Source organism: Populus trichocarpa, chromosome 2 (genome assembly GCF_000002775.5).
Source record: "Populus trichocarpa isolate Nisqually-1 chromosome 2, P.trichocarpa_v4.1, whole genome shotgun sequence".
NCBI lineage: Eukaryota > Viridiplantae > Streptophyta > Magnoliopsida > Malpighiales > Salicaceae > Populus > Populus trichocarpa.
In genome coordinates, this window is record NC_037286.2 from 1,456,874 (window position 1) to 1,484,437 (window position 27,564).

The window sequence follows — 27,564 nt, forward strand, 5'->3', positions numbered from 1 at the left end:
CCAACTGCCAACAAAAGGCGGGCGTACGCATTCGAAACTCACTTCCTCACCGCTTCTCCCCTACGATTCTCAAATCCCTCTCTCCCGGCAACTGCCGTGTTCTTCCCATCCTCTCTAATCCTTCCGTTCCTAAATAGGTTTCTCCCTCCTCCACCTCCCTTTAATTACCTCCTTCTCTTTCTCTAATCACCGCCTTTTTTACACTCAAATTCCTCCCCTTCCTTTCCCTCCAAACACTCTCTCAAGAACCCCTCTTTCCCTCCCTCTCTTCATGGCGAACGCCAGCGAAGATCCGAACCGGACAATCAATCCATCGCAATTTCACTTTCATTTACTTCACTCTCATTCTCACTTTCAAAATCAGAATTTATTTTCTTCTTCAAATAATTCAACTCCTTCAAATCGACTGTTCCCTTCCTCTTTCCGAAAACCTCACCACCTGCCTCCTCCTCCTCCTGATAACAACAAAACTCCTATCGGCTTTCAATTCCATAGTTCCAACACGCATTCTGCATTTCGTGACGTTGCGGTTAGTTAGTTTTACTCTTCTCGTCCTTTCTTTTCCTTAAATTATTTTTCTGCTTGAATTCGTATAATTATTGATTGATATTCATTGCAACTATTTTTATTGTTTAATTTTTTTATATATATACTCGATCGAAGCTTTTTTTTATAAAAAAAAAATTGAGCTCGTAATTAAAATAATAATTTTCTTCCGTGAAGAAAATATTTAGTTATTGCAGATATGAAAACTCTCTAGCTTTAATAAGAAACACCGAAAATTGCAAAAACAACGTAACTATGACTACCTAATGCGCCAGGCGGTGCGGTGTATTTGAGACAAGTGTCGTATTTTAATTAAGGTTGCACTAGAATTTGTTGTCTAGAGATTAAATTAAGTTGCAATTCAATTACAAATTGTATGATATTTATTACAGCTGGGAATAAAAAGTGAAAGTGATGATCATGAGGTTTGGACTAATAGAGATGCCGCTTTCCCTGCGCAAAGTGATATAGTTACTGATATAACTCTTGCTCCTCGGTCATCTTCTGGGGGTAAGCATAAAAATAAGTCAAGGGTTCCGAAACATGCCAAATCAGTGACTCAAAGAATGAATGCTGGTAATGTACTTTTGCATTATCGATTGGTAAATTACTGCATGTTGTATTATTGAGCCTGTTAATGGGATGTTGATGTAGAAATTCTGGTTAAATTGATGTTCAATTGCAGAGTCTCTTAATGGACTGAATTTGGCTAGTGGTTGTCGATATGACAGTTCTTTAGGTAAGTTTTGATTAATTGGGTTTAGCATTCTTGTAGTCTAGAATATTGCACGGCTTATTCTATTTGCACATATAGTAAGCATTCTTATGTATCTACTCACGGTTAATTTGAGTGGATTTAAATTTAATGTTGCTGTGATGATTACTTACAATTTACAAATGGTCAAATTTCTTTTGGACAGGCTTGTTAACCAAGAAATTTGTCAAGTTGATCAAGGAGGCTCAGGACGGGACCCTTGATCTGAACAAAACAGCAGAAGTGTTGGAGGTATGGACAATGTTATGGGCTATGCACATCTGCTGCTAAATAAGAAAATTGAATTGCTTACACTGGAGGGTTCAAATAAGGTTTTCTTTCCAGTGCAGTATCTCTCCTTTCTCATCACAACTAGTTATATTGTGAAATCATATGTAATGCTTTTTATAGGGGTATGTGTAGCGTGAATATCTTTGCTATAAACTGAACTTTTTTGACATGATATTGATTTTGACAGGTCCAGAAAAGGAGGATATATGATATTACAAATGTTTTGGAAGGAATAGGATTAATAGAGAAAACTTCAAAAAATCATATACGCTGGAAGAAGTAATAACACCGATCTTTTCTCGTGCACTTCCTTTGTTGTTTGCTTTGCGTGGCTGGTAATTGACCATTGGACCTTCTAAACAGGGAATTTGATGACTGTGAGCAAAGGATGTTGGATAATCATGCTAGAATAAAGGTATTTCTGTAGTCATCATATCCTTTTCAGGAGTCAGATGCTTTATGATGGCTTCATTCTTTCTGCACTGATGACTCACACACAATGGATCGGTAGCATTGTCACGTAATGATGATGAGCATTTGTTTGAATTTCAAAAAATTCAAGATTCAAACTCAATTTGTTTTAGGTGCCTCAGTTTTCGTAGGTTTAGGTTGTTAATGTTAGATTTGAATGTAAAACCAGGTTTTTGCAACGCAAAAGTTACTGGTGAAAGTTATGGGTCATATTTTTAGAAAGTGAAAACCTGTTGGCCTTTATGGGAAGAAGGTTGTGATTGTGCTCTATTATTTATGTACTTAACATATTTCAGGGAATAATGATCTAACATTAAATGACCTGTTTATCACTCACTAATCAGTAATTTCTGAAGCAACCCTCTCATGTTGTGGATTGATAATGAATTATAAGTGTGTGGAAGATGCAGTGAGCATGTGGTGATTTGGACATATAAGATAAAGTTGATTTTGTTAGAAATTGATGGTAACTGATACTCTGTAACAAAGGGACTGTCAGTTGACCTTTCAGCTTTCTACACTTCTAAGAGGTAACACTATGAAATATTAAAGTCACTGGTCTTACTACCTGTTTATCTTTTGATTTGATTACAGGCTGAAGTGGAAAGTTTATATACTGAAGAGTTCAGGCTTGAGGAAGCTATAAGGTTGGTCGAGTCAATCTTTTTATTTATATTTTTTGTCTGTGGTTAGCTTAACTCTTATCATGTTCTTTTTCCAGGGATAGACAAGAACTTCTGAGAGGCTTGAAGGAAGATGTGGTTTGTCGAAAGTATGCTATTTTCTCCCTCAGATTTTATGGTTTCAATATGACTTGTTTTTATTTATTTGCCTGCTTGGTTTTGTTAGGCATCTCTTTCTAACAGAGGAAGATATTACCAGCCTTTCATGCTTCCAGGTATGCAAATCCTGGGAATTGCTTTGAAATCTCTTTGCTATCATCTCCCAAATTTGGTGATGCTTATTACTTATGATACTACTGCTGCAGAATCGAACACTTTTTGCAATAAAAACTCCTGAAGCTAGTTATCTGGAAGTTCCTGATCCTGATGAGGTACTGAGTGTGGATACGTGGAACTTTAAAAATTGTTGAAATGTATTTCTACCTGATGTAATGCTTATTTGCACGAGCAGGATATTGGTTCCCCACTATACAAAATGACAGTTAGAAGCACCAATGGACCCATTGATGTGTATCTCTTGAGGTAACATGCACCACTGACATGCAGTGTGCACTTAGTTTTCATGCATGATTGTTTTCAAAATCATCTACAATTTCATAATGCTATTTTGATGATGCTTGTAGCAAATGCAAACAAGGTGAGGACATAACCGCGGAGCATGTTGAACCAATGGATACAAGTGCTTGGAACAGTAGCCAATGCAGAGACCAGGATGCAGGGTTGCCTTCAGAGTGTCAGGGTAATCAAAACAGTTGTTGTGAACCATTCAGCTCACTAACTCTAGAAGCATCTGGGATTTGTAAGTTAATTCCTGCAGACTGCAATGTAAGTATTGGAAGCTTCAAATTGGTTTCATAACAGTTTCCTAGTTGATAGTTCCGCGTGCACATGCACTTTTATATACCTTCTTTGGTGTTTGGTCACGGGGAAGGAAACTTGACTAACCTGTTTGCTTGTGACCCATCCTGTTGCAGATTATTGATGATTACTGGTTCACAACAGATGATTCAGTCAGCATTTCAAAATTGTGGGTTGATCGTATCTCTTAACATTCTGTTTTGATTCACTAAGTTCTGATTTTTGAAATATATGGAACTGCCTTGCTATTGGAGGAGTCCGGAGGCCAACCCACCACTTGACCTTTATATGTTTATCACATGCTATGCAACTGACGTAGAGAGTTTTTTCCTCTTGGATGACCTCTCATCGCTTCTGCCATGACCGTCATCAAGATTAGTTGTTCGTGATGTAAATGAAAATTAGGCAGTAGGTCGTTCAAGCAGACTGGAAGGGTAATTTTATATCCCCTCCACTTTTGCAAGTGTAAATTTTATAGCTAAATGTTTTCTTTTCTTTAATGGTAATGATGGTTATTTTTTAAAAGATTATTAATTATCCTAATCCCATCTCTTATAAGGGTAGTTGGGGCTGTAGTTTCTGCAAATGTGCCTACTGCCCGGCAGAGCGAAAGACCGTCTCTCGGCCTTGGTGTCTATTGTGGGCTCGGAGAGTCAGGAGCCAGTGTGCTTATGACCATCTGGCTGCCTGTGTTGATCAGCAACACAAACAATCCTTAATAAGAAGAAAAAAAAAGGCCATTTCGTAGACTGTTTTGGTGCTGATGGATCATAGTTGAGGGTGTGCTCCCTGAGCTTTTGCAGCAGTCAGTGGCATGATCTTCTAATCATCAATTCAGTTTGTTTTTTTTAAGTTGACCTTTCAATGTTCAAAATAATTCAAAATAAAATATGAACTGTATTAAGATTTGAATTGTGGAGTCACCAGATTGACCTATGGAGGTGAGCTGTGATCAATAACTATGATCAAGATTGAAGTTGACATTGCATAAGTGCAGCAAGCAGAAGCTGTCCTCGTCTCTGAAAGTGATGTTATACCAAGTCTGCTCGGTATTTCTGGCTAAACACGAATGACACTGCAAAACACCATTGCTCCAAATGGCTTTCAGCATCCTAGTTTGCGCACTAGTATCTTCCATAAGAGGAAACTTCACTGTGAAAACTGTCCCTCGTTGTATATTGCGAGGAAGTTTTATCCCAGACGTTGACAACTAACAAACCAAATAACTGCAGGCATTACCTAACAGGGAACTCTCAAAAGCTCGTTGAATAAAAATCATTAAAGCACGTAATCAAGTCCATGCTAATACTACATTAATTAGTGTAATCACAGACCCAAACAATTACAAATCGTACACGATTGCCATGAGGGAGGTTAGTGACCACATTCTCCAAACAAAACCTCAGTTTTAAAGGGATTATAGGGCAACAGGCTCACATCAAGTATTCCTAATCAGTTTAGGTATGCGGGTATAATTATTTTCAATAAGCTTCGGAGTAAGAGTCAGTGGGAAGTTTAAATTTTGCTTTCCTGTTTTGACAGGGAAAGTTAAATTTATGCCAGTTCTTTCCTTTACCCTTAAAAAATGAAAGATCCTCCTCCTAACCTTTCGAGGAACAGGCCTTTACCTAGCTTGTTATTTTTCTCCCATTTGGTATTAAATTGCTTGAGCTGACAGAATCATCAAATAACAGATAAGTCATCAAATACTTTAGACAAACCTAAAAAAAACATCGGAACTGCATTCTTTCAATATTCTTGATGCCTTTACTTTAGGTCTAGGCTTTGTGGCACTGTGCCATCCACCAAATTTCCGCTGCGTATGCTCCACCATTAGATATAAAAAATCCCATCATGCCGTGTCAATTTACACTTACATTTTCAATAACTGGTAAAAACTATACAAGCCAACTCTAAAATTTGTAACCCTATCCAATTATATTATAGAGTGCAAGTGTGGCGAGTCAGATTGTATGATGAACCCAAAACCCTTTATTTGCCAACTTGAGTTCAAACAATTAAGCAACAAATGGAATTGGGAAACAGAAGATTACAAATTTACACCACCGTCACAGAAAAAAAAAAGGAAAAAAAAAAAAAAAACGATACCCATCACCGTCCACCTACTGATTAAATACTTGTGCTGGGGTCTAAAATTGGGAAAAATTTGACACCGGTCTTCAACGGTTTGTTCCAGAATGGGTTTTCCTCAATCTGACACTTGTATCCCGGGTTCTTTGCTCCATCAAAGTTTCTTTTGGTGTAGGGTCTTCGTTTTTGTTTTCTGAAGATGATGGCACGTCTTCAGTCTCCATTGCTTCTTCCTCGGTTGGTTTAGGTTGGCTGGAAACTTCAGGTGCTGTTTGGGCATTTGAAGCTGTTGCAGGAACTGCTGCTTCAAGCACTTTAGAAGGACCTGCCTCTTCCTCTACTTCCATTTTGTGCTGACTTGAAGATGTGCTAGGAGTGGGAGATAGAGGTACTTCAGGCTCTGCTTGTGTCGTAGCTGGTTGACGGTTTGATGAAGGTTGACGGCTGGGAGCAGAAGGCTGGCGAGCCCTAGCACCTTGCTGCTGTGGCTGTAATATTGAAAGTAAAATTGGCATGAAAACTGTAACATAATGTATAACTCAAAAGGACAGCATAGATTGTTTTCAATCACCACTCTTAAAATACAGTTTCCCATATAACTTATAGGCGAGGTTCTTAAAGGACAAAAGTTCAAATTTAATTCCACATTACTGACTAGCTGCAAACTAAAAACACAACAATTCATCAATTGACGCTGATAGATCATTGTCAAACCTTGAAGAAAACAACTGGATGATTGCATCAAATAAACGAGACAGCATATTGGTCCATTTACAAGAACCATCAAACTGTGTATTAGAAGATAATGGCAAGAACATAAGAGTATATACTCCTAATTACACTACCTGAGCAGGGCGAGGCCTTGTTGTTGACTGTGCAGCAATGTACTGCAAAATCTCAAAAACTCTTGTCTGACCATAACTTGCTGCTCTTTGCCAATATACAAAAACCATATCTCCAGCCCTAGTCCTCAGCTCCAACAAGCTGCGATCTATTTCATTCTCATGCTTCGCAACATATGGTTTGAAGAAGGAATCGTACACATAGGAGGTTCCCTGAAACAAGGAAAAGAGGAGAAATTAATACGAAGGTAAAGATCTAAGAACATAAGAAAAACATTCTTATCAGCAATTCATAATACAAACCTTAGTTTTAGGGTACCATAAGTATATGTAAAATGCCAACTTAGCCTCACTGTACATTGGGACCCTTCAAGAAACCGAGACAGAAAAACAAAATGAACATGCCAATCGCCATTTTGAACACAAAAGCTGGGTTTAAGCAAAGAATCAATACCATGAAATAAAAGTATCTCCAATTCTCTCACAAACTGTCAAAACCGCCACCAAAATCCTGCAGACAAAGAGAAAATGAAACCCACTTATAACCCCAAAAAACACATTCCACCAATTCACAAACATCAAATCACAGTAGAATACCAATACTGGCACCAAAATCGGAGTTGCTCAATCTCTGGCTTATTCAATTCGACCGTTTTATAGCACTCATACGCTGGATAAGCATAGCCAAAAACCATCCTGCCAATACATTATACCAATTCTAATTTCGACAATAAAACAATCCCCTTTAAATTCAAATAAAAAAACAGAATTAATTAATCAGGTCGCCGGGAAACATACACAAGCCCTCGTGTTAGAAATGATCCAATCATTTTGTATACCTATCAAGAAAAAAAAAACTAGTTAAAATCCAACGCAGAAAATATTTAATCATTCAAAATTTATTTATTTTTAAAAATCAAATTAAAAAAAATCACATAACAACCAAACAAACCGTTTAAGACATGTTCGTCACTAAAACCAGAGCAAACAATCGCTCAATAAATCACTAAAAAAAACAAAATTAATAATCCCGCGAAAATTTCAATTATCTAAAACTCCACCCACTCGCCATCAAAATCGATAACAAAAGACAAAAATTAGAGTTAAAATACTAAACAAACTACAAAAATTAAGCTAAAAGAAACCGCAATGCCAGTAATCGGCCCGAAACAAAACTAAAAACCGCAACAACTAATCTGTAGTAGGAATACGAAGAAATTCAGATAATTTTACAAAAAAACATAAGAAAATTGAATATTCAATACCTTTTTACAACGATTTTTATTATCGCGATTTTTTGTTGGCACGCCAGAAAAAGAAATTTATCAACAGCAAATGAGAGTTGATAACGAGCACGGAAACGAGTGGAGAGATCGAGAAATGGAAAAGGACGTTGAGACTCTTCCGCACAGAAATATCGGCGCCGCCGGTTTGCAACAGCTAACCGTTCGAGGTCGGCGTCGGGGTAAAGACAGGGGAAAAATTAAAAGGGAAGCGAGAGAGAGATAGAGCAGCTGAAGCTCTCTTATGTGTCGTTTCTTTAAAATTTCTGTTCCTTTGAATTTTGGATTTTGAGTTCCGCAATTTAAAGAGAGATGTTTTCCTGTGTGCGAGAACACGAGGATGATGTGACTGCTAGGGGTTAGTCACCGTTAAAATGTTAACGGACGGGTTACGTGCTGTAGAATTTGTGAGGTTTCAACAAGTGTAAAGTGTTGCTGTTGTATGCTATCGCTTCCCGTTTAAATCTGACACTGACGTGTAAATTTTTTGTAAGAACGGCAAGACTGTCACCTGCGGGTGTTCTAGCAAGACAAGGGTGCGGTAAACTTTCATCAATATTTTACTTTGACCTCTTTAATGTAAATTTTCCGATATGATCCCTATGATTTGAAAAGGGCCTCATATTCTATAATAATTAGACAATATTATTATAATTTTTATAGTGGTCTAGTATCTTAAGAGTTTTTCAAAACATTGTCACATGTATGGGTATGAGTGAAGCCCAGGGAGGTCAGATAATATATATATTATAAATAATAGCGGGTTAAAAAAATTTAAAAATAAATATTGCATGTTGAGTGGTGAATTAAAATTTTTGAAATATGGTTAACCGACTCAACTCGTGTGATTTTTTATTCTTTGTTTTTTGTGTTACATGTTTTATTTTTTTTGGCAATTGATTCTTGTATTTTAAAAATAATGAGAAGTGATTTTGTGAAAGGCTATCTTATATGAAAACATGAGGTTTTAAAGGAAAAAAAAACAGGAGAGAAACTATAAAAATTGGCATTCTTCTAGTTTCTATCATTTATTTATTTAGCGGCAAGGGACAAACCCAAAGCTTATGGAAAATTACAGTATTGACACTAAGGATTTTTATTTATGAAACCGAAATGGAATATGTATGAACTTACAGGGACTGAAATATAGTCTACCCATTGCTGAATACGTGTACCATAATTTTACCATCGAGCCTTTGATTCAGAAGTCTTTAGCTACGAGGCATCTGCTTCTGGATCTGTACCATTCTGTCTAATCAGGAATCACGTGACCTAAGAGAGTCATTAGCGAGTGATGTTATCATCGCCGTGGATAAAAGTGTGAAAGAGAATAAATTGCCGATTAACGAGTAAAATATCTAATCGACTAATCCTCTACGGATAAGCAGCAAAAAGATAAATAAATAAATGTTGGCCGTGTTTCTAAATGCAGTTATTGTTGGTTTTTTTTAAAAAAAAATTAGAAATATATTAAAAAATATATTTTTTTATTTTTTAAAAATAATTTTTGATATTATTATATCAAAACAATATTAAAACATCAAAATAAAATAATTAAATTTTTTTTTTTCAAAAACACTTTTAAAATACAAAATAAATAAATTTTTACTTTGCAAGAAAGCTTGGTTATAAAAACTTTACCGGTTGAAGGGCCATCAAAGATTTAGAGTGTGTTTGGAATGTGGTGGCAGTTGATTTTCAAAATATTTTTTTGCTCGAAAATTAATAAAAATAATATTTAAAAAAATTTTCATTTTTAACATCGGCATATCAAAATAATTTGAAAACATTAAAAATACATTAATTTGAAATAGAAAAAAATTAAAATTTTTTTAAAATAACTTTTAAAATGTAAAATCAAACCGGCATCAGTAGTGTTTTGAATTGTAGTATAGGAAAAAAATAATAATTCAAAGTCTTTTTTAAAAAAAATTAAAAACAATATTAAACTGTAATAACAAATAATATATTAACTAATCGGGGTTAAAGAAAAAATAAAATGAAGAATTAACTCACTTAACTCAATCAAAAACTCTGGTGAACTCACGAAACAAGCGATGAAAGGTAAAACTCGTCGAATTTTTTAAAAAAAATTATCAAAACAATATATATATATATAGTATCGATCTACTATCACCCTCTCAGCCCGGATTTTATAACCATTGCAGAAAGATACTGAGATTACAGAGTGGGCTCTATTGGAATAACGCTTGGCTCCCCTGGTATTTTAAAAATGCTACTGTGCCCTCCTTTATTGAGACGAATGTTCAATTCAGTCCTATCCATCTCGCTCTTTGCTTTCCCTTTACTCACACCCAGGAAAAATGCTAAAGTGGATTACATCCTATGAAGAAACTTGGTGTATTTTAATAAGATATGCCACATCAGCTTTAAAGCTGAGCATGTACAACACAACCCTACCTTTTCTCTATTCTTTATTGATTGCTGATAGAAATATCATAAAATTACACCGTCTCTTAGGTTTGTGTTGGAATTTCTTGCCTATAGAGCAATTTTGCCACTTTAATTTACCTGTAGATCATCGATTTTTACAAGGGATTATGCCAGCTAACACCAGACACTGGGTGTCCGGGCCAGCTTGCGCACACCTCGACTAATTCCACGGGCCCTGAAGTTAACGACCATGTAAGCCTCCAGTGGCCATTATATGAGCAACCACAGGGCTCGAACCTGAGACCACAAAAAAAACGAACCTCTTAATCCCAAGATTTTACCACTGAACCACCACCTAGATAATTATCTCAAGTTTCTTTCTTGATTCCCTTGCTGGGATAGATTTTCAAGCCCATATTGTGTAATAATTTGATGGATGACATAAAGTACATGCAATAGCATGTCGCCAACTTTAGGGTTTTTTTTTCATGCCAGGGCTCTATGGCCCGTTTACATTAGGTTTTTTCAGGCCACAGGGCTCTATGGCCCGTTTATGAGTGCGGTGGGTTTTATTGTTGTATATTTTTTTACTTAAAAAATATATTAATTTTTTTAGATTTTTTTATATCAACGTAATAAAATAACCAAAAACACTAAAATATTATCAATTTAATATTTTTTTCAAATCAAATATTTTTTATGCATCTAAATATAATTTCAAAACTGTCGCTGCATCTTGGTCACAAATTTTACTTTTTTTCCAGTATGATTGTTGAGTGACAATTAATGCGTTGTATCTGCCATGAAACTTTATTAGCATCCAATTCTTTTCAAGATTCTCTGTAAAGAAAATTTTCTAGCAGCTGCTTGTGATTTTTTCAGAGGACAGCCCTTTTTATCCTTCATTTCCCTTTTTTTATTAAATAACTTTAGATCTTGTTTTATGTGATCTTTTTCCCTTTTTATCCACTCACTTGTTGGTTTTTTTGTATATCCTTTAACTAAAAGTTTGATAATTACATTTTTTTTATTGATAAAAAAAATATAATTTAACGGTTATATAGTAACAAAAACTTTCTAAACGAAAGCTTGTAATGCAACCTGTTTTTTCATTAATTTTTTTTATGATTTAAAACTTTTCTGTTTACAAAAAAAAATATAACAGCAATTCTCTTACAAGATGTCCCAGATAGAAAAAATATATATTTCAATTTGATGTGAATATAAAATACAAAGACTTATAATATTATAAAAGACTAAAACAGTAAAAAAAATAAATTAAAAAACATATAAATTTAATGTTTTTTTTTAATGAAATGTTTTTTTTAAAAAAAAAAACAAAACAAAATTCAGTACACTCTCCGACACTGCTAGATATTTACCAGTCCACATGCATTTCTATTCAATATGATTGTTGAGTGACAATTAATGTGCCATCCACCAAGAAACCTTACTAGCACCCAGTTTCTTTTCAAGTTTCTCCGCAAATAAATTTTCTTGCAGCTGCTTGTGAATTTTTCACTAAGGGACAGCCTCTTTTATCCTTATTTTCCTTTATTTTTTAATATTAAATAACTTTAGATCTTGTTTTTGTGATCTAGATTTTTAAAAAAATAAAATTCCACTGGTATTCTAGTTTTATCCACTCACTTGTTGGGTTTTTATATCCTTTAACTACAAGTTTGATAATTATGTTATTTGATTTATAAAAGTTTCATAATATTTAACAATTATATATAAACAAAAACTTCCTTAACCAAACTTGCAATACAACTTGTTTTTTCATTGATCTATGATGAATTTAAACTTTTCTATCAATGAAAAATATAACAACAAATCTTTTACATAATGTAAAGATATATTTCATTTTGATGCTAATACAAAGACTTCATTATTTTGTTATTTTATTATTTGATTTATAGTTTTTAAACCCGGCTCGATGATTAATTTAATCTAAAATCTAGATCATGAGTTTTGATTGAATTACTAGCTCATTTCAGGTTGGTTTTAATTTTTTTATAAAACAAAATAATATTGTTTTTGTTAAAAAAAATAATTAATGAATTATAATTAAATTTTTAACTGAATTTTACCTGATCAATCAAGTTACCGAGTCAATTTAAATTTCTAATCTGATCATTTAAAATTCAAGATTTAGTTGTTCACCGAACTGAATTTTAAAACCATAATTTGAGCGGTTTTCATTTATCCATATACAATGAATTTCGATAATAGCAATGTATTTTTGTGTTGGATTTGATTTCATGAAATTGTTATATCTCATAGTAAAAGAAAGGTGTCATCCATCAATAACCAGCGGTTTTAATGACAGTACGATGCTGTGAATCTTGACTTGACATTCATTAATTAGCTTGGTGGGCTAGCTAATTAAAAAGCACCACCATCTAATTAAAGATAGCCCGGATCAGTTTTCTTCAATATTTGACCTTTATCCTTTAAGGCTCCCGGCACATAGCTTTTCCTCTGTTACTTTTACATGGATATCATGATCACGATCCCTGTATTCGTCTCTAGCGGGTTCCTATCTTCTCAGCTTCAAGCCGTCACTGTACTGAAATGTGCTTACCGTTTACCGGTCACGGAGCAGATATTGATCATTTACATGCCCAGGTGGGTAGACTAGCCAGTGCCCGTTCATGTTAATCACCTATCAAGGCCACATGGTCCAGTCGGACCTGAGGTACTATGCTCCTTTAGCCAGAAACTGAGCATGTTAATCACCTATCAAGGCCACATGGTCCAGTCGGACTTGAGGTACCATGCTCCTTTAGCCAGAAACTAGGCATGCTAGTCACCTATCAAGGCCGCATGGTCCAGTCGGACTTGAGGTACCATGCTCCTTTAGCCAGAAACTGAGTGGGAAACCTCTGCTGTAAAGTTCATTGATCAATACAGTTGACACCAATTGAATTCTTGACGTGCTAGCTAGCTCATGGCGCTGGAGCACTGCCTAAAACAGTACTGTAAAGGAAACATGTAAAGCTTTTGAAATTGGTCCTCATCTTTGACAGTGTTTCCATCCTCAAGACATGGATTGTACTGTGTCGACTACAAGCAAATCAAAAGGAGCAACTAAAAAAAGAAGCCATTATTGAGTAGAGAGGCGGATGAAAAGCCAAATGGGACCTAGAGGAAAGGGAAACCAGGGGGATAAAGGAAGCATGTGCGGAGGGAAACTTCCACAGCCTTGGATTCCAAAGGGTACGATGCCATAGAACCTTATTCAACATCATGGCCACTCTCATGCGCGTCTAATTATATCCGTTTGGCTGTATCTAACTCCTATTTTTTTAAAATTAATATAATGAATGCTTTGTGTCTGCTTAGCATGTCTAGGAAGTGTTGAAATAAGGAAGAAATGAATTTAATAGATTCATCACCCACTAGATTGTAAGCACGTAGCAATGCTTAGCCATGATTATTCTTGGTTACCTCAACTCCATGCCAATCAAGGTCAAAATAAGCCGACCGCTTGTCTCTATTCTCTGGGCATTGGCCGAGGGATTGCCACCAATCTCCCCGTAACGTGCTTAACAACTACTCCGGTCAAGCACGCAAGGCTATGTTAAAGAAACCATACTCAAGTGAAAAATGTGAGAAATTATTACATTTAAATTAAACCAATCAATTATATTACAAGAATTTGCTTGAGCAACTAGCAATAAAACTAGAATTCACTACACCGATGTAATGAGGCTTCTGGCCAGCAGTAGAGGTAAGGTTTTCTTGTCTCTGTCACCTGGATTCGAGCCTTAGCATACATGTCTGTCACTTCCGCGGTGTTTTACTTGTCTACTGAGCTTGCAGGGTGTTCAGTAAATCCGGAGATTAGTTGTGGTGCCCGTAAGCTGACTCGGATACCCTGAGTTATCAAAAAAAAAAAAAAAAAAAAGAATTCACTACACTGATGATACAATCTTACGCCAGATGAATCCAGTCCATATAATATTTTTTCCATTGATCCATCGCCATCCGATAAGATAACAATAGTCAATATTTAGATTTTTTATTTGATATTTTCACATTCAAACAAAAAAAATGTCGAGATGGGATTTGAGAGTGAAGGATAGCCTTTTATATTATATTATATAAGTATAGCTGACCGATTCAAGAACTTGGTATTCAAGAACTAACCCAGAACAAAAAGAATATGGGTTATCGGATTACATTATTAACTCACGGGTTATTAAATCAATTTACATGTTATCGAATCGAATTGATTTTTTTTTCAAAATAATGTTTTTTCATGCGGTTTGGTTAAATTCCATATACCAAATTTCTTAGATTAATTGATGCTGGGTTTAACACCATGGATATAATGCCTCGTTGCATCCCCGAGCAAATAAAAAACATAAAAGAGACCTCCGCCATCCAATCGGGTTGCAAGAGATTGCACTGACTAATTGCCTAAACTTTGGACTTGAAATGCATTTATTTGAATCTCAGAGAGAGGGTTTGGGCCGTTGCGCCCTTGCAACGACTTGAGCTTGAGCATAACTCATAAGCATATGGGCTCCGAGAGGCAGTCCATGACAATCCATGATAAAAAAAAACAAAAACAAGATTCATCATCCATAGAATGAACGCCACGTGGATACAGTGTTCTTGATAGAAAAAAAAAACTCAACGAAACACCCACTCACAACTGTCTGGCTGATGATGCTTGAAGCAGTCCCCACATATCCAAAAATTTCCCCAGAAGCGCCCGTCAGGCTTCAATTGTTGAAACTCTAGCATCAACAGAGGCAGTCCCTTGAAATTTGGAGAGAGCAGAAAATAAGAAATGCCAGTAGCGCCTTCCATCCCTCGTCTTCACTCACCATTTCTATGCTGCCCTCTTAACAATATCTCTTCTTCACTGTCATCCTTCAAGTCCGCGAGACATCATCCTCAACGGTCACCAGTGTCTTATCCATGCATCAGAGCTATTGATCTTGATCAGAACACGGTTCTTTCTCTATCTTTACTTGCTCTTAGTGTTTTTGCATGTAATGTTGTTGTGAAGAGTGCTAATTCTTAAAGAACAAAACCAGATAGTGGCAATTTCGGTCGGGGTCGTGAGCATTGCTGCTGGGATAGGAATTCCTGTTTTCTACGAATCCCAGATTGATAATGCTGTAAGTTAGTCTTTTTAGTGTCGGGAATTCAGCATTATACTATATTTCAGACGTTAAGCTGCGATTGTGGTTTTGTTCATGTTGCAGGCAAAGCGAGACAATACCCAGCCATGTTTCCCTTGCAGTGGCAGCGGTGCACGTTAGTAACACTGAACTAAAATTGAGCTATTCATTATTCTGTGAGCTACTGTGTGTTTGTAATTACTGTAAATCATCAGGAGGTAACCACTGCTGGAGTATCAGACTTAAAGAACAATATTATATATATGAATTCAATGATGGACTGTGAATTTAAGGTTCTACATTGTTATAAGCATGCATTGAATGTCGACTGTATTGAATTCGATAGTTTAGTTGGGGTTCCAACAAAAGATTCAAGGCATGTGAGACTGGTGGTTCTTACGCTCCCCTTACCTGCAATCTATCAAATGTATTGGGTTCCAATATCTTCACTGGTCTTAATGGCTCCGTTATTATACTGAATTTGATAGTTTAGTTTCGATTCCATCTAATCTCAACTCAATGTATTAAATATTGTTCATTTATTTCATATGGGACCGGTGGTTTTACCACGTTGGTGCTATACATTCATATCGCAGATGTGTGCACTTTGGTTGTTTTTTGTACATGTCCTCTTCTATTTCCACTCCCTGCATAACCCCATTAGTAGCAATCTGTGAGGGGCACCGGCATGTTTGAGGACGAAGATTTGGATTTCCTGAACTGTATCCCCTGCAAACTGCACACATTTATACCATTCTCCAGTTTAGTATCACGATTTACAGCATCATTAATGGTAGCAACTGCTAGCTGGTGAACTTAGCGGTCACAAGATTGGCTTCTAAAATGATTTAATCTAATCCATCTGTGATCTTGGTTTCAGCATCCTCTCCTTCCCAGTAGTTTTCCACACATTATTTAACTAATGCACTAGATTTCCTTTTGAAATATGTAGGCATAGATCTTAACACGCAAATTCATGATCTAGTTTACAAGAGAAGCGAAGGAGAGTTGCTGGATATTAAAGAGTATATGTTGTAGGAATGTCATTTCTCAGCAAGAAAAACGAAATGACATGAGACTGGAGGCATAACTGAATTTGGATGATGATATGAGATGTATTGCCATGTTGAAAACTTGAAATTCTGATGGTTGCTCTTCGTAATTGGATTGCTTTCTGCAGAAAAATGTAGATTTTGCCTGGGAACTGGCTCAGTGACAGTGGAGCTAGGTGGGGATGAAAAAGAAGTCTCTAGATGCATCAATTGCGACGGTATCGGTTCTTTGACTTGCACAACATGTCAAGGCAGTGGCATTCAACCCCGGTATCTAGATCGCAGGTACGATTCTATAATCAGGTCTTGATAGGCAGAAAAAATAACTAACGGCTCTTGCATTGTATACTTAGATTACACTAATTAATCCCATCCTCATCAGCAAGGAAAAATCAAACATGGTGAATTGCTTTTATTAAATTCCTTGTTGGATGGAAATGAGAATAAAATTGTGTCTAAACCGTAGTCATAAGACCCGCTCTGACAATCGAATTGGTCCAAGACTTGGATGGTCTAGGACTCGGGTCAAATGGGTTGATCCATGGGTCAGTGTATCAACTCAAGCTTTGCTTTTCTTAAAAAACAAGTTGTTTCAGTTTTTTCACCAGCTTGGCCAGGGGAAAGCATTGGTCAATAGGTCATCGGGTTGGGCTGCCGCGCCGAACAGGTCTTGTAACTAGGTTATGCTATATAAGTCAGTAATGCAGGTCTTAAATTTGGGAAAGGATTTTATCTGCTTTCATCGGATGCAACTTCAGGGAAGAAGGGATGTTGAAAGTCTCGCTAACAAAATTGTGTTTTCTTTTGAACAGAGAATTCAAGGATGATGATTGAAACTTTGAAGAAGACATGGTTTTGAAGTTGATCCGATCAACTTGTAATAAGAAAGACACGATCATCAACACTCTTTTTTGTATTAACACCTTCAGATTCCATCCTTTCTTTCTCCATCCTTGATCCAATGTAAACAAGCTCAGCATGTAGAAATTCAGGCGGTATTATTTCTACTGGAAAAAAAAATTGAGAAGCAGGGGTGTTCTTGTTATGATATTTGTAAGCAATAGAACAGTGCAGAAGAACGAGAGGAGAGGTCACAAGCAGTCGGATAAATTTTTTTAGCAAATAAAAAAAGCAGCCTTTTCCAACGTGTTTCTTGACATAAAAAAATCTTAATATTAAATAGAAAAGTTTATCCATGTATTTAATTGAGAATCATCTAAGCATTAAATCAGAAAAAGAAAAATTAAAGGATAGATATAAATTAAAATATTTAATCTTATAATATGGGTAATCAGAATTTTATTTAATCAAACGAAAATAAAAATAGCTACACACACGAAAAAGATTAAATAAAATAAAAAAATATTATGTAAAATTACACCTAAAAAAAATATTATCATTTTATATAAAAATCAAGTAAAAATTAAATGATATTTAACCAAATACTAAATTAAAAAGTTGAGAGATATATGTGGTTATATATAAACTAAATGACATGTATATACATATAACATGAACCAAATACATATAATCATGAGATATCTAGATTATATTTGATAACTTTATTTATTGTAACCAAATGTTTTATTTAATAAAATGATAGTAAAATAAGACGTGTGAGAAAAGATAACGAATAAAATAAAAATAAATAAATAGAGCTACACAAAAAAATACCTCCTAATATAAGAAAAAAGTTAAAATCTCACCAATAGCCTAAGTAAAAATTTAATCATATTATATTAAAAAAAATCATAGAAATATATTAAATTAAAAAAACAATAAAAAAATTCCATAAAAAAACCAAGAGTAATGGAATTGGAAAGAAAAGAATAATAATAATAATAATAAAACAAAAAAGGTCTAATGCAGGCGGGGCTGGCCTGGGTAGCCCATCACTCCTGGTCTAAGAAAAGTCTAGGATCGTGGACCCTCATATCAGGCCTGCGGGCCTGGGCTGGGTTTATTTTTTTTCTTTTCAAGGGGCGGTTTACATTGTGGATTTAAATAGTATGATTATGTTTTTACCCTTGGTTCAGTCAAAAAGCGTAGTTATTTTGAGAGGGTGTTTTGGGTTTTGTGCGTTTCTCATTATGGGTTTTAGCCCTGGCACCTGTTTTCCCACATCCTTCTTTTTCATTAATCTCAAGCCCTTCCCTTCACTGCTTCCCCTCTCTTTTTTTCTCTCCTTGCGGTGATTTTTAGATTTCTAGGGTTTACAGTATCCCTAACTCACTTGTCTCTTTTATTTTCCTAAACTGCTGGCACTTACTTAGCGGAAACGAAGGAACTAGGGTTTAAGCAAGAGCGATACAGGGAGGGAGAGATGCTGTACTTGATAGGTCTGGGTTTAGGTGACGAGAAGGACATCACGTTGAGAGGACTAGAAGCAGTGAAGAAGTGTGAGAAAGTTTACATGGAAGCCTACACTTCTCTTCTTTCCTTTGGTCTCTCGACTGATGGACTCTCCACTCTGGTAATTACTCTCTTTTTTTTTCTTTAAACTCTGAATTAATACTGTTTTAGTTAATAATCTATAAAATATGCATCTGGGCTGAATTGGATTTGCAGGAAAAGTTGTATGGGAAACCCATTACCGTTGCAGATAGAGAGATGGTAGAAGAGAAAGTAGACAGTGTGCTGTCTGAAGCTACTTCATTTGACGTGGCTTTTCTTGTTGTTGGAGATCCTTTTGGGTACGTCCCTGTTGGTTTTCGTTTCAATTTCGTTTTCTATGATTGCAAAGCGTGTATTTTGGCTCAATTATTTATTTATTTGGAAACGCAGGGCTACAACTCACACTGATCTTGTTGTTCGAGCTAAGGAATTAGGGGTTGAGGTCAAAGTGATACATAATGCATCGGTGATGAATGCTGTTGGGATTTGTGGGTTGCAATTGTATCGATATGGAGAGACAATTTCAATTCCGTTTTTTACAGATACATGGAAACCTGATAGCTTTTATGAGAAGATACAAAGAAATCGTGAGCTTGGATTGCATACTCTTTGTCTATTAGGTGAGAATTTCTTCTCTCACACACCAATTTTTTAGTCTGCAGAAATGATAAATGCAACCTGGTTTTAGTCTACAGAAACGATAAATGCAACCTGGTGAATTCTTAGTTCTTGCAAATGCATACAATGGAATTCAATACTATAAAGGCGTACCTCTAGTTATTCAACAATAGGGTTCGTGACTTCTGCATCATGCAGACTTTAACTTGGTCTGACGTTTTGTTTCCTAACCTCGGTTATAAATTGCAAGTTTTGGTTCACTTTATTTGTCAATTGGCTCTGTAGCATTAATAAGGATTGCATATCTGGGAATGCGAATTTAAAGGACAATCTATTCTATGTAATCAGGGGCTGAGCCTCCCTGCCCCCTCAGTTATGTATAGGAGTCACTTTTGTCGAGCTATCATCTATTGACATAATATTCCAATTTTCATACATAATTGTTCATTGTTCCAATATCCATAAGGACCATTTATTTTTTGTTATTTTATGACCAGAAATTCCACCTTTTACTTGTAAAAATAAATAAATAAAAGGAGCGCTAGGTGTTGAAAATTCTGGTTGTTTATCCTGTGACCTTGCAAAAGCTTCCTATTTTATATGCTGTCAAACTAGAAACATTTGATCAATGCGTATTTGTCTGCTTTGCAGATATAAAAGTGAAGGAACCTACATGGGAATCCTTGTGCAGGTCTGTGCAGGTTAATGGCTCTGTAGTTTATTCTCTGCATTTGTGTTATTTCTAGACTGATTATTACTTTTCACCTACGGCTCAGAGGAAAGAAGCTATATGAACCACCAAGATTCATGACCATAAATACTGCGATTGAGCAACTCTTGGAGATTGAGCAAAACCGTGGAGAATCGGGTGAGGCTCACAATTATTCACTATTTTTCGGGATTGAGGAATTTGCAAAATCAAATTCTATGTTTATTGACTTCATATTGTGCTAGCCTTTATCCTTTCTAACAGTAAATAGCTTAGGAGACTGTTTTACACGCATTTATCACCGTAGATCTCGGATTCTGGACTGTGCTTGGCATATAATCCAACCATGACCTGTCATTTTCCTCCAGCCTAACACATTTTCTCATGGATATCATTTTTCTTTTCTCATTGCATCTTGATCTTCAAGCTTTTATGAAATCCAATTCTCTGCATTTTTAGGCTCGTGGAGAAGAATCTGAATCATTTTGTACTAAGAATTACACTTTTGTCATTCATGAATTGCAGCATACAATGAAGACACCAATTGTGTTGGGCTTGCTCGGCTTGGAAGTGAAGATCAGAAGATAGTAGCTGGCACAATGAGGCAACTTCTGGCAGTTGATTTTGGGGCACCCCTGCACTGCCTTGTAATAGTAGGCACCACTCATCCAATAGAAGAAGAAATGCTGAATATGTACAAGCTTAAAGGAGAGAGTATAGACCACAAAGATCACAGGACTGCATGATTTGCAGGTCGTATTTCCTTTTGGTTTTGTTTTACCTGTGAAAAGATAAAATGGTTGATGTGATTGAACTAAAGGTTTTCGCCTTTATATAGGCTACATGCAAGATAAAAAGTATTGTCTTGTTTGGCCTGCTCAGGATGCAAGTAGAGTCCATTCCTTGATGTTGTAACCTACACTCAATCTTTTGTTTTACGCCTTTATTTAGCTGCAAATCTTTGGTTGCTGCTGAGGTGAAATCATCTTTCGGTATAGTTATGTCTGTGCAATGGAGCCAACTGTACACTTGTATTGGTTTATTAGGTAAGAGCCACTGTACCATCAGTATATGCCATGCCCTTTTATGCCCCCCCCCCCCCCCAGTCCCCTCACATGCATGGATTTTGAGCCCGTGTTTCTTGTTAAATGACATGAATAAATGAAAGGGAATTGGATGGGGCAGAAATGTGGTCGTTTCCCCATTAACCAGCTTGAGTTTAGCCTCGCCTGGGTATATCATTTTTTATAATTATTATTATGTAATTAAGTAGAAATTTTCACAGTAGCACAGCACATTTTATTATTATTATGGATTGCTATAGTGAAATTATTGTTTTTATTGTTTTGCCTCTTAGTGAAGAAAATATGTCTTTATGATGATGATTATTTAGTTTTTTATAGCAGTCTATTAGTTATTAAAAGATTTTTTGGAGATATATTTGTATTTTTTTATTTTTTTGCACAATTAAAATATGATTTTACCAAAGTTGACACTTTCTTTAACTATTTACCAAATATGATTTAGTCTTTTTATAAACTTTGAAATAGAATATGATTTTACTCCTGGAGTTAACAATTTCTTGAACTAAGATGATTTAGTTTATTTCAAAAGCTTTGAAATAATTAAAATATTTATTTACCATTAACGAAAAAAAAACTAGAATTGTTGATCAAGGGTTTTTTTTTTTTTTTTACATTTTAGAATACAATAGAAATATGATTATACTTTTATAAAAGATAAAAATCAAGGCATGTGTTTAGGGGCATTTGTGTACTTTCATGATGGTTTTTTTGTTGTGATTTTCAGGTTTATGGAGGGCATTCTGGTATTTTTAAATTGAAAAATTATTTTTTTATTCGAAAAAGCTGTTAGCGCGTGTTATTCACATGCCAACGAATGGGTGTTGTCCGCAGTGTTTTAGTGGGATGTTCAACACCATCCAATGGCCATGTCCTTGGATACACAATTGTGTCCTTTTCCTTGTGAGATGACATGTGATGGTAGATGATGGTTGTTTTGTTATCGACAATCTTTTTTTTTTTTTTCTAAATAAGTGCATGTTTGTTCTTTTATCTTTAGATTTGTCAATTCTATTTTTTTTTCTTCCCTGGTTTTTGTGAAAACCTGATAAATTATAATCCAAATAAAATAAATAAAACACTGAATAGATTAAATAAAAAGATTTTAGGTATTGTGAAGGGATACAACAGAATAAAAGATGAGGTGTTATGATGTAAATTAAGTAAAAAGGAGAATTGTGAGTCAAAATAGAAATAAAAAGTAATGAGGGTCAATGTGTAAACACAAGAAAAATTGGACTATAAATGCCTTGTTTATTCTCTCTTGGCTTACGATTTGAAACAAAGATAGGGGGAGGATTTGTGTGATTTTTCAACTTTAATTCTTGTTGATTTCATCAATAAAAGTGTATAATTAGAATGATTAACTTAGTTGAACAAATTTAGAGAGGTGATTTTTGTGTTGTGAGTGTTTTGGAAGAAAAAATTCAAGCTAGGGTTTGAAGAGGGAGGAGAAGAAAACTTGATTTTTCTTGCATTCTTTCCTTGAATCCTTGTCAAAGTAGGTAAAGAACATGCTCCAAATGTTTATTTTCTTTAATTTTATGTTTTGATGAAGGAACTGAATTATTGTGATTATGTAAAATTGTGGGTTTGTGCATTAATTATGGGAATAATGCAAATTATGATCGAACCATGTTAGAAAGCATGAATTATAATTGGATAAATGTTTAATTTTAAATAGAAAAAACAAAATCTTTTCCCCCTTTTTATTAGAGGTTTCGATCAAATAGGAAGATTTGAGATATTTAAGGTTTTAATGCAATTGTTTAGAAATTGTAGGAAAATATAGGCTTATAAATGTTAATAGATGAAATGAGTAAGGTTTTTTCAAAGAGAGAAGAAAAATCCTCACTTTCTTTTTTCAAATGAATTTCGGTTAAGAAAAAGAAAATTGAGACAATTGAGTTTTGATAAAATTGTTTAGAAATTTTACCAAATTATAGATAATTAATGTTGATAGGTTAATTGAATAATGATTTTTGTAAAAAGGGAGGCAAATTTTCACCTTCTTTTCTTATTGAAGTTTGGCCATGACACATAAAAAAAAAAAGGGGGGGGGGGGTTTCGATTTGGATTTTGTTAATATAAAAGATGGTTTTAGATGAATTGAGTATATCGTTTGAGAGTTCGGGGAGTTATATCGATAAAAAAAATTACAAAGGGCATTTTATCCTTCTTGATTTAAAAATTCAATTAAACTTATTTAAGAGTGTTGGATTTAATCAAGAAATATGTAATTAGTATTAGAATTGTACTGGTTCAAATGAATGAGTAATGACATGGTAAATTGTGTTGGTACAAAAAAGACCACAAGACCTAATCAGCAACAAGGGATCTCTTCATACACACAGGAACCAAGTAGGTGTTTAACACTTCGAAGTAACTTAATAGCTTATTTCAAATGATTGCAAAAGCAATTTTCTTATATAGTAATTTTAGTATCAAGTCATGAAATAAAGAGGTAGTTTAATGCCTTGTTGACTGAACGAGTTCAAAAGATTATTTCATGGTTAATGAAAATAATACCCTGATAAATAGGTGCATGAATATGATTATTATAAGATAAATATTGTCCTTACAAATGGGCAATTTAAGAAAACATAACTTCCTGGTTAATGGGATAAATACTTGATGTAATGGATAATTGTAGAATTTAATTGATTTAAATTGAAGGTAAATATGTGGGTTTGTTAGATACACTTTTAGTATTTTTGAAAATTTATTTCTAATTTGGAAATCATATTAAAAATTGATGAAATTATTGAATTACTAAATATAAGATATTTCATTTAATGATGCGAGAATTACATTAATGCACATTAATAGTTAGTCCTTAATTATTTATTTATCGTAATGTACAATTTTAATCATGTTTAATATGATTATATTTTTAGATACATCACACCCTCGAACCAGAAAGTAGATGCATGGATATATAATTTTGTTAAGTAATTGATGTTATTGGAAAAACCAATATTTTGTTGTAAGTGTTTAAGAATTGTAATATTTATTCATGTGGTTGTATATATATTTTAAACATAATTACCTTGGAAAGACTTTGATGTTTGGCATGAATTAATTTGCTATAAATAGTTGTTTTATATAAAATTAAAATGAGAATTTGATATTATGATTGAGTTTTAAAGGTCTAGATGATGGGATAATTATTGTGATTGATGTTTACAAATTGAAAAATATAGAGTCGATAACTTGGTATAAAAAATACAAAGAATACTCGGAAGATATTTCGTATATATATATATATATATTGATAATTGTGAATATATGTATTATAATTTATGATTATATTTAGGGTCATTACAATTTTATTATAGAAGTTTTAAATATTTTCAATTTAGTTATTGAATTACAATTTATCATATATTATTTTTTCCAATTCAATCTTTATTCTTTTGATTTCTGATTTTTTTTCCTTGGCTCTTTTGTTAAAATTTGTTAGTTTTAAATTCCATCATTTAATCAAAGTTTATGTTATTTTATTATTTTCAATTTAGCCCTTATTCTTTTGATTTATTTTTCTTTTTGTTAAAGTTTATTTCTTTTTAAATTAACCCTACATTTTAATTTTTTTTGATGTCCTCTAATTTAATTATTTATTTCAATTTCCTCCTTTATTCTTGTAATCATAGTTTTTGTGTGGTTTTTTTCTTCGATTTCATCATTCAACTTTTAATTTGATAGAGAAGAGTTTTTTCATTTGTAATGCTTCCGATCTATTGACATGGGTAATGAGTTTGACAAGTTCATGCGGTTCAATAATTTTTTTTCTCATTTTCTTTTATGATTTCATCATTCAACATTTTTTTTTAAATAGTTTTGTAGTTATCTTTAATTTCTTTTCTATCGGGTTATCTTGTTCTCATGGCTTAGGCCGTGAGTTTTGCATACCTGTTTTGTGTAAAGGTTTTTTTTTTAAATAATGTTGTTTGTATTCAATTTTTAAACAATTCCTTTTATTTTATACAGATGAGCTTTATTTTATATAAAAATATTTATTATGAAATAATACTTCTTATATATTTAGCCTTGCATAATTTTTTTCCTTTTATTTTATTCAATCAGTTTTGTATTTGTTTTTGTTTCTATTATCTTTTACTGGTTGTAATAAACAAATTTAGTAGACACAAACAAGTAAATATTTTATTTTGCAAGATCAGATATCTTGGCTAACATCCATCTCTTAATTTTTCCAGTTTATATTTTGGAATTTTTTTTTGTTTACATAAATGATTATTGGATTACTTAATTAGATGCTTGCATGAGCTTTTTAATTTATACTTTTATTTTTTTTGAAAATTGCATGAATACCTAAGGTTTATTCTTAAATAAAAATTATGACATGTGGCGTTGTGCGGGTCAAATAGCTAGTAGTATAAACTAAAAGTGGTGTTTTTACTATGCACCACCTCATAAAACACTTTTCATTTCAATATTTTTTTTTCTTTTTAAATCTATAATTCTTCCTCTAATTTTATATTTCAACATTTAGTTTACTCAAGATTGGACTTCATAATTTATTGTGACTTGCTTTATTTATGGTTAGCTCAATCTCATAAACAATATCACGGGTTTGACGAATTAACTTGGTAGACTCGAGTTAGGTGGTGCTTTTACCGTGCACCACCTCACAAAATACTATTTATTTTAGTTATGTTTTTGTTGTCTTTTTTTTATAAATCTATATTTCTTTTTTTTAATATCATACTTCAATATTTAGTTTATTGAAGATTAAACTTCATAATTTATTGTGGTTTGCTTTATATATGGTTAGCTCGGTGTCATAACCCGTGTAATAGTTTTGACCTTTTTTTTTTTTTTTTTTTTCAATTTCATCATCTAACATTGGGTTGATTGTGAATTAGACTTCATGATTTATTTCAGTTTGATTTCTATGAGGTTATCTCAATCTCTTGACTCGAGTCGCAGGTTTGACGGGTTACCCAGTTGACTCGAGTTTTTTTCTTGTCTTTTTTAATTGATATTTTTTCTATTTCATCATTCAATGTTGAGTTGATTATGAATTGGGCTTCATGATTTATTTTGATTTGCTTTCTATGAGGTCATCTTGGTTTTATGATCCGGGTCACGTGTTTTGCGGTAGACTCGGTTTGTTTTATTGTGTTCTTTTTTTAGATTGATTTGTTTTTTTTTTCATTTTCAACATTTAACAATGAGTTTATTGAAAATTAAGCTTTATAATTTGTTTTGACTTGCTTTTTATGGAGTTATCACAGTCTCATGATCTTAGTTGCGAGTTTGACAAATTAATCCGGGTTCACCTAGGTCATTTTTTTTACATTCTACGAGTTTATCCCGATCTCACACCCCAAATCACAGGTTTGACAGGTTAACTCAAGTCAATGTTTTTGTTATTTTTTATTTTTTTTTCAATTTTTTTTTTTAGCATTGAGTTAATTGAGAATTGAGTTTAATAATTTGTTTTGATTTATTTTATATGGAGTTATAATAGTCTCATGATTTGAGTCATGGATTTAACATGTTAACATGTGTTGGCCCAAATCGATCTAACAGGTTATCGTTTCAATATTATTTTTTTAAAAATATTGTCTTGAATATTTGTTAATCAAACAACGTTTTTACTAGTTATCTGGTTACTTTTGGATCTATCAAGTCGATCAGCTCATATCAGGTTAATCTTCATATTATTTTTAAAAAAATTACTAAAAAAATATTAACAATATCTAATATTTTTTGTATATTTTTTTTTTATTCTACCTAGATTATATATTGATTTCTAAATTCAGAAGGTTTTGAAACTTCTGAGCCTCTGCCAAAATGCCAATTCAGAGTATAATAAGAGTTTGTCTGGAAAGACCGTAAGATTCCATGCTACAACATCCCGGTTCATAATGGTAGTGATTTTCATCATCTTCCACCTGGCTTTGTTAGACTGAATCTTGAATATTGTTGCTCGGAGTGCTTCTGATTTCCGAGGCATGACACAAAATACGCACTTTGTAGATTTTGTTCTTAGTCATCGCCAATAGCCAGATTTTGACAAGTCGAGTTTTATCATTTGTGTTAGGGGTAGAAAATTGGTGCGCCATAGAGGAGAATTTTTCCAAGAGCATCTCTGACATCAGCCTAGATGGTAGATTGACCTTCAAGTTAGCATGCCGTGGCCCAATTGGGATAAGTGAAGTTCATGAGCAAAATTAACACCCACAGTTAGCGCTCCTCTGTAATGGACCTTCATACCAAGTAAAGAGGACCACTGCCAAGTGCGATCCACAAGCATAGTGTAAACCCTAACCCGGGACAAGGTATACAATGCTTATCCACAACCCCAACTTTTTTTAAAATAAAAATA

At 34.0% G+C, this 27,564-nt stretch overlaps 4 protein-coding genes across 8 annotated transcripts; 3 read left to right on the forward strand and 1 right to left on the reverse strand.

The window, feature by feature from the left end:
* LOC7490654 (transcription factor E2FC) lies at positions 1-4,515 on the forward strand. Of its 3 annotated transcripts, none has more exons than XR_002980256.2 (14): positions 1-529; positions 939-1,122; positions 1,232-1,285; positions 1,467-1,552; positions 1,779-1,870; positions 1,955-2,006; positions 2,657-2,709; positions 2,784-2,834; positions 2,912-2,960; positions 3,051-3,116; positions 3,197-3,267; positions 3,369-3,570; positions 3,720-4,037; positions 4,163-4,515. XR_002980256.2 is itself a non-coding variant. In XM_024594899.2 (13 exons), the coding sequence occupies exons 1-13, from the start codon at positions 272-274 to the stop codon at positions 3,792-3,794; spliced, it is 1,293 nt and encodes a 430-aa protein (XP_024450667.1). In that variant the 5' UTR covers positions 1-271; the 3' UTR covers positions 3,795-4,146. The 3 variants fall into 3 exon arrangements, 1 of the variants encoding a protein (XP_024450667.1); XR_002980257.2 differs by having other exon boundaries at positions 4,168-4,515; XM_024594899.2 differs by lacking the exon at positions 4,163-4,515 and having other exon boundaries at positions 3,720-4,146.
* A 1,002-nt stretch (positions 4,516-5,517) lies between these two features.
* LOC7479684 (putative HVA22-like protein g) lies at positions 5,518-8,097 on the reverse strand. 2 transcript variants are annotated; one of them, XM_002301945.4, is made up of 7 exons: positions 7,802-8,096; positions 7,335-7,375; positions 7,134-7,232; positions 6,991-7,047; positions 6,840-6,903; positions 6,540-6,749; positions 5,518-6,182 (listed from the first exon to the last, which is right to left on the reverse strand). In XM_002301945.4, the coding sequence occupies exons 2-7, from the start codon at positions 7,364-7,366 to the stop codon at positions 5,784-5,786; spliced, it is 861 nt and encodes a 286-aa protein (XP_002301981.3). In that variant the 5' UTR covers positions 7,367-7,375; positions 7,802-8,096; the 3' UTR covers positions 5,518-5,783. The 2 variants fall into 2 exon arrangements, with proteins under 2 accessions (XP_002301981.3, XP_024450170.1); XM_024594402.2 differs by lacking the exon at positions 7,335-7,375 and having other exon boundaries at positions 7,802-8,097.
* A 6,775-nt stretch (positions 8,098-14,872) lies between these two features.
* On the forward strand, positions 14,873-17,451 carry LOC7479685 (protein SPA, chloroplastic). Its single transcript, XM_002300677.4, has 5 exons — positions 14,873-15,182; positions 15,268-15,351; positions 15,439-15,490; positions 16,535-16,691; positions 17,219-17,451. Exons 1-5 carry the CDS (start codon positions 15,018-15,020, stop codon positions 17,238-17,240), a joined length of 480 nt encoding a protein of 159 aa, XP_002300713.1. The 5' UTR covers positions 14,873-15,017; the 3' UTR covers positions 17,241-17,451.
* Positions 17,452-18,526: 1,075 nt separating this feature from the next.
* Positions 18,527-22,200, forward strand: LOC7490655 (probable diphthine methyl ester synthase). 2 transcript variants are annotated; one of them, XM_024594444.2, is made up of 7 exons: positions 18,527-18,879; positions 18,975-19,099; positions 19,191-19,420; positions 20,070-20,109; positions 20,195-20,286; positions 20,653-20,880; positions 21,937-22,200. In XM_024594444.2, exons 1-6 carry the CDS (start codon positions 18,730-18,732, stop codon positions 20,871-20,873), a joined length of 858 nt encoding a protein of 285 aa, XP_024450212.1. In that variant the 5' UTR covers positions 18,527-18,729; the 3' UTR covers positions 20,874-20,880; positions 21,937-22,200. The 2 variants fall into 2 exon arrangements, with proteins under 2 accessions (XP_024450212.1, XP_002300714.3); XM_002300678.4 differs by lacking the exon at positions 21,937-22,200 and having other exon boundaries at positions 18,528-18,879; positions 20,653-21,197.
* The last annotated feature ends 5,364 nt before the right edge of the window (positions 22,201-27,564 follow it).

What these genes read in the sequence shown, in the direction of transcription:
- LOC7490654 (XM_024594899.2), top strand. Translation starts at nt 272, where the DNA reads ATGGCGAACGCCAGCGAAGATCCGAACCGGACAATCAATCCATCGCAA. An exon ending in CTGCATTTCGTGACGTTGCG is followed by an intron (nt 530 to 938) that starts GTTAGTTAGTTT and finishes TATTTATTACAG; the next exon opens with CTGGGAATAAAAAGTGAAAG. An exon ending in TAATTCCTGCAGACTGCAAT is followed by an intron (nt 3,571 to 3,719) that starts GTAAGTATTGGA and finishes ATCCTGTTGCAG; the next exon opens with ATTATTGATGATTACTGGTT.
- LOC7479684 (XM_002301945.4), bottom strand. Translation starts at nt 7,366, where the DNA reads ATGATTGGATCATTTCTAACACGAGGGCTTGT. An exon ending in TTTCTAACACGAGGGCTTGT is followed by an intron (nt 7,233 to 7,334) that starts GTATGTTTCCCG and finishes ATGTATTGGCAG; the next exon opens with GATGGTTTTTGGCTATGCTT. An exon ending in TATGGTACCCTAAAACTAAG is followed by an intron (nt 6,750 to 6,839) that starts GTTTGTATTATG and finishes TCCTTGTTTCAG; the next exon opens with GGAACCTCCTATGTGTACGA.
- LOC7479685 (XM_002300677.4), top strand. Translation starts at nt 15,018, where the DNA reads ATGCCAGTAGCGCCTTCCATCCCTCGTCTTCACTCACCATTTCTATGC. An exon ending in TTGCAGTGGCAGCGGTGCAC is followed by an intron (nt 15,491 to 16,534) that starts GTTAGTAACACT and finishes TGCTTTCTGCAG; the next exon opens with AAAAATGTAGATTTTGCCTG. An exon ending in CCCCGGTATCTAGATCGCAG is followed by an intron (nt 16,692 to 17,218) that starts GTACGATTCTAT and finishes TCTTTTGAACAG; the next exon opens with AGAATTCAAGGATGATGATT.
- LOC7490655 (XM_024594444.2), top strand. Translation starts at nt 18,730, where the DNA reads ATGCTGTACTTGATAGGTCTGGGTTTAGGTGACGAGAAGGACATCACG. An exon ending in GCATACTCTTTGTCTATTAG is followed by an intron (nt 19,421 to 20,069) that starts GTGAGAATTTCT and finishes TCTGCTTTGCAG; the next exon opens with ATATAAAAGTGAAGGAACCT. An exon ending in ACATGGGAATCCTTGTGCAG is followed by an intron (nt 20,110 to 20,194) that starts GTCTGTGCAGGT and finishes CCTACGGCTCAG; the next exon opens with AGGAAAGAAGCTATATGAAC.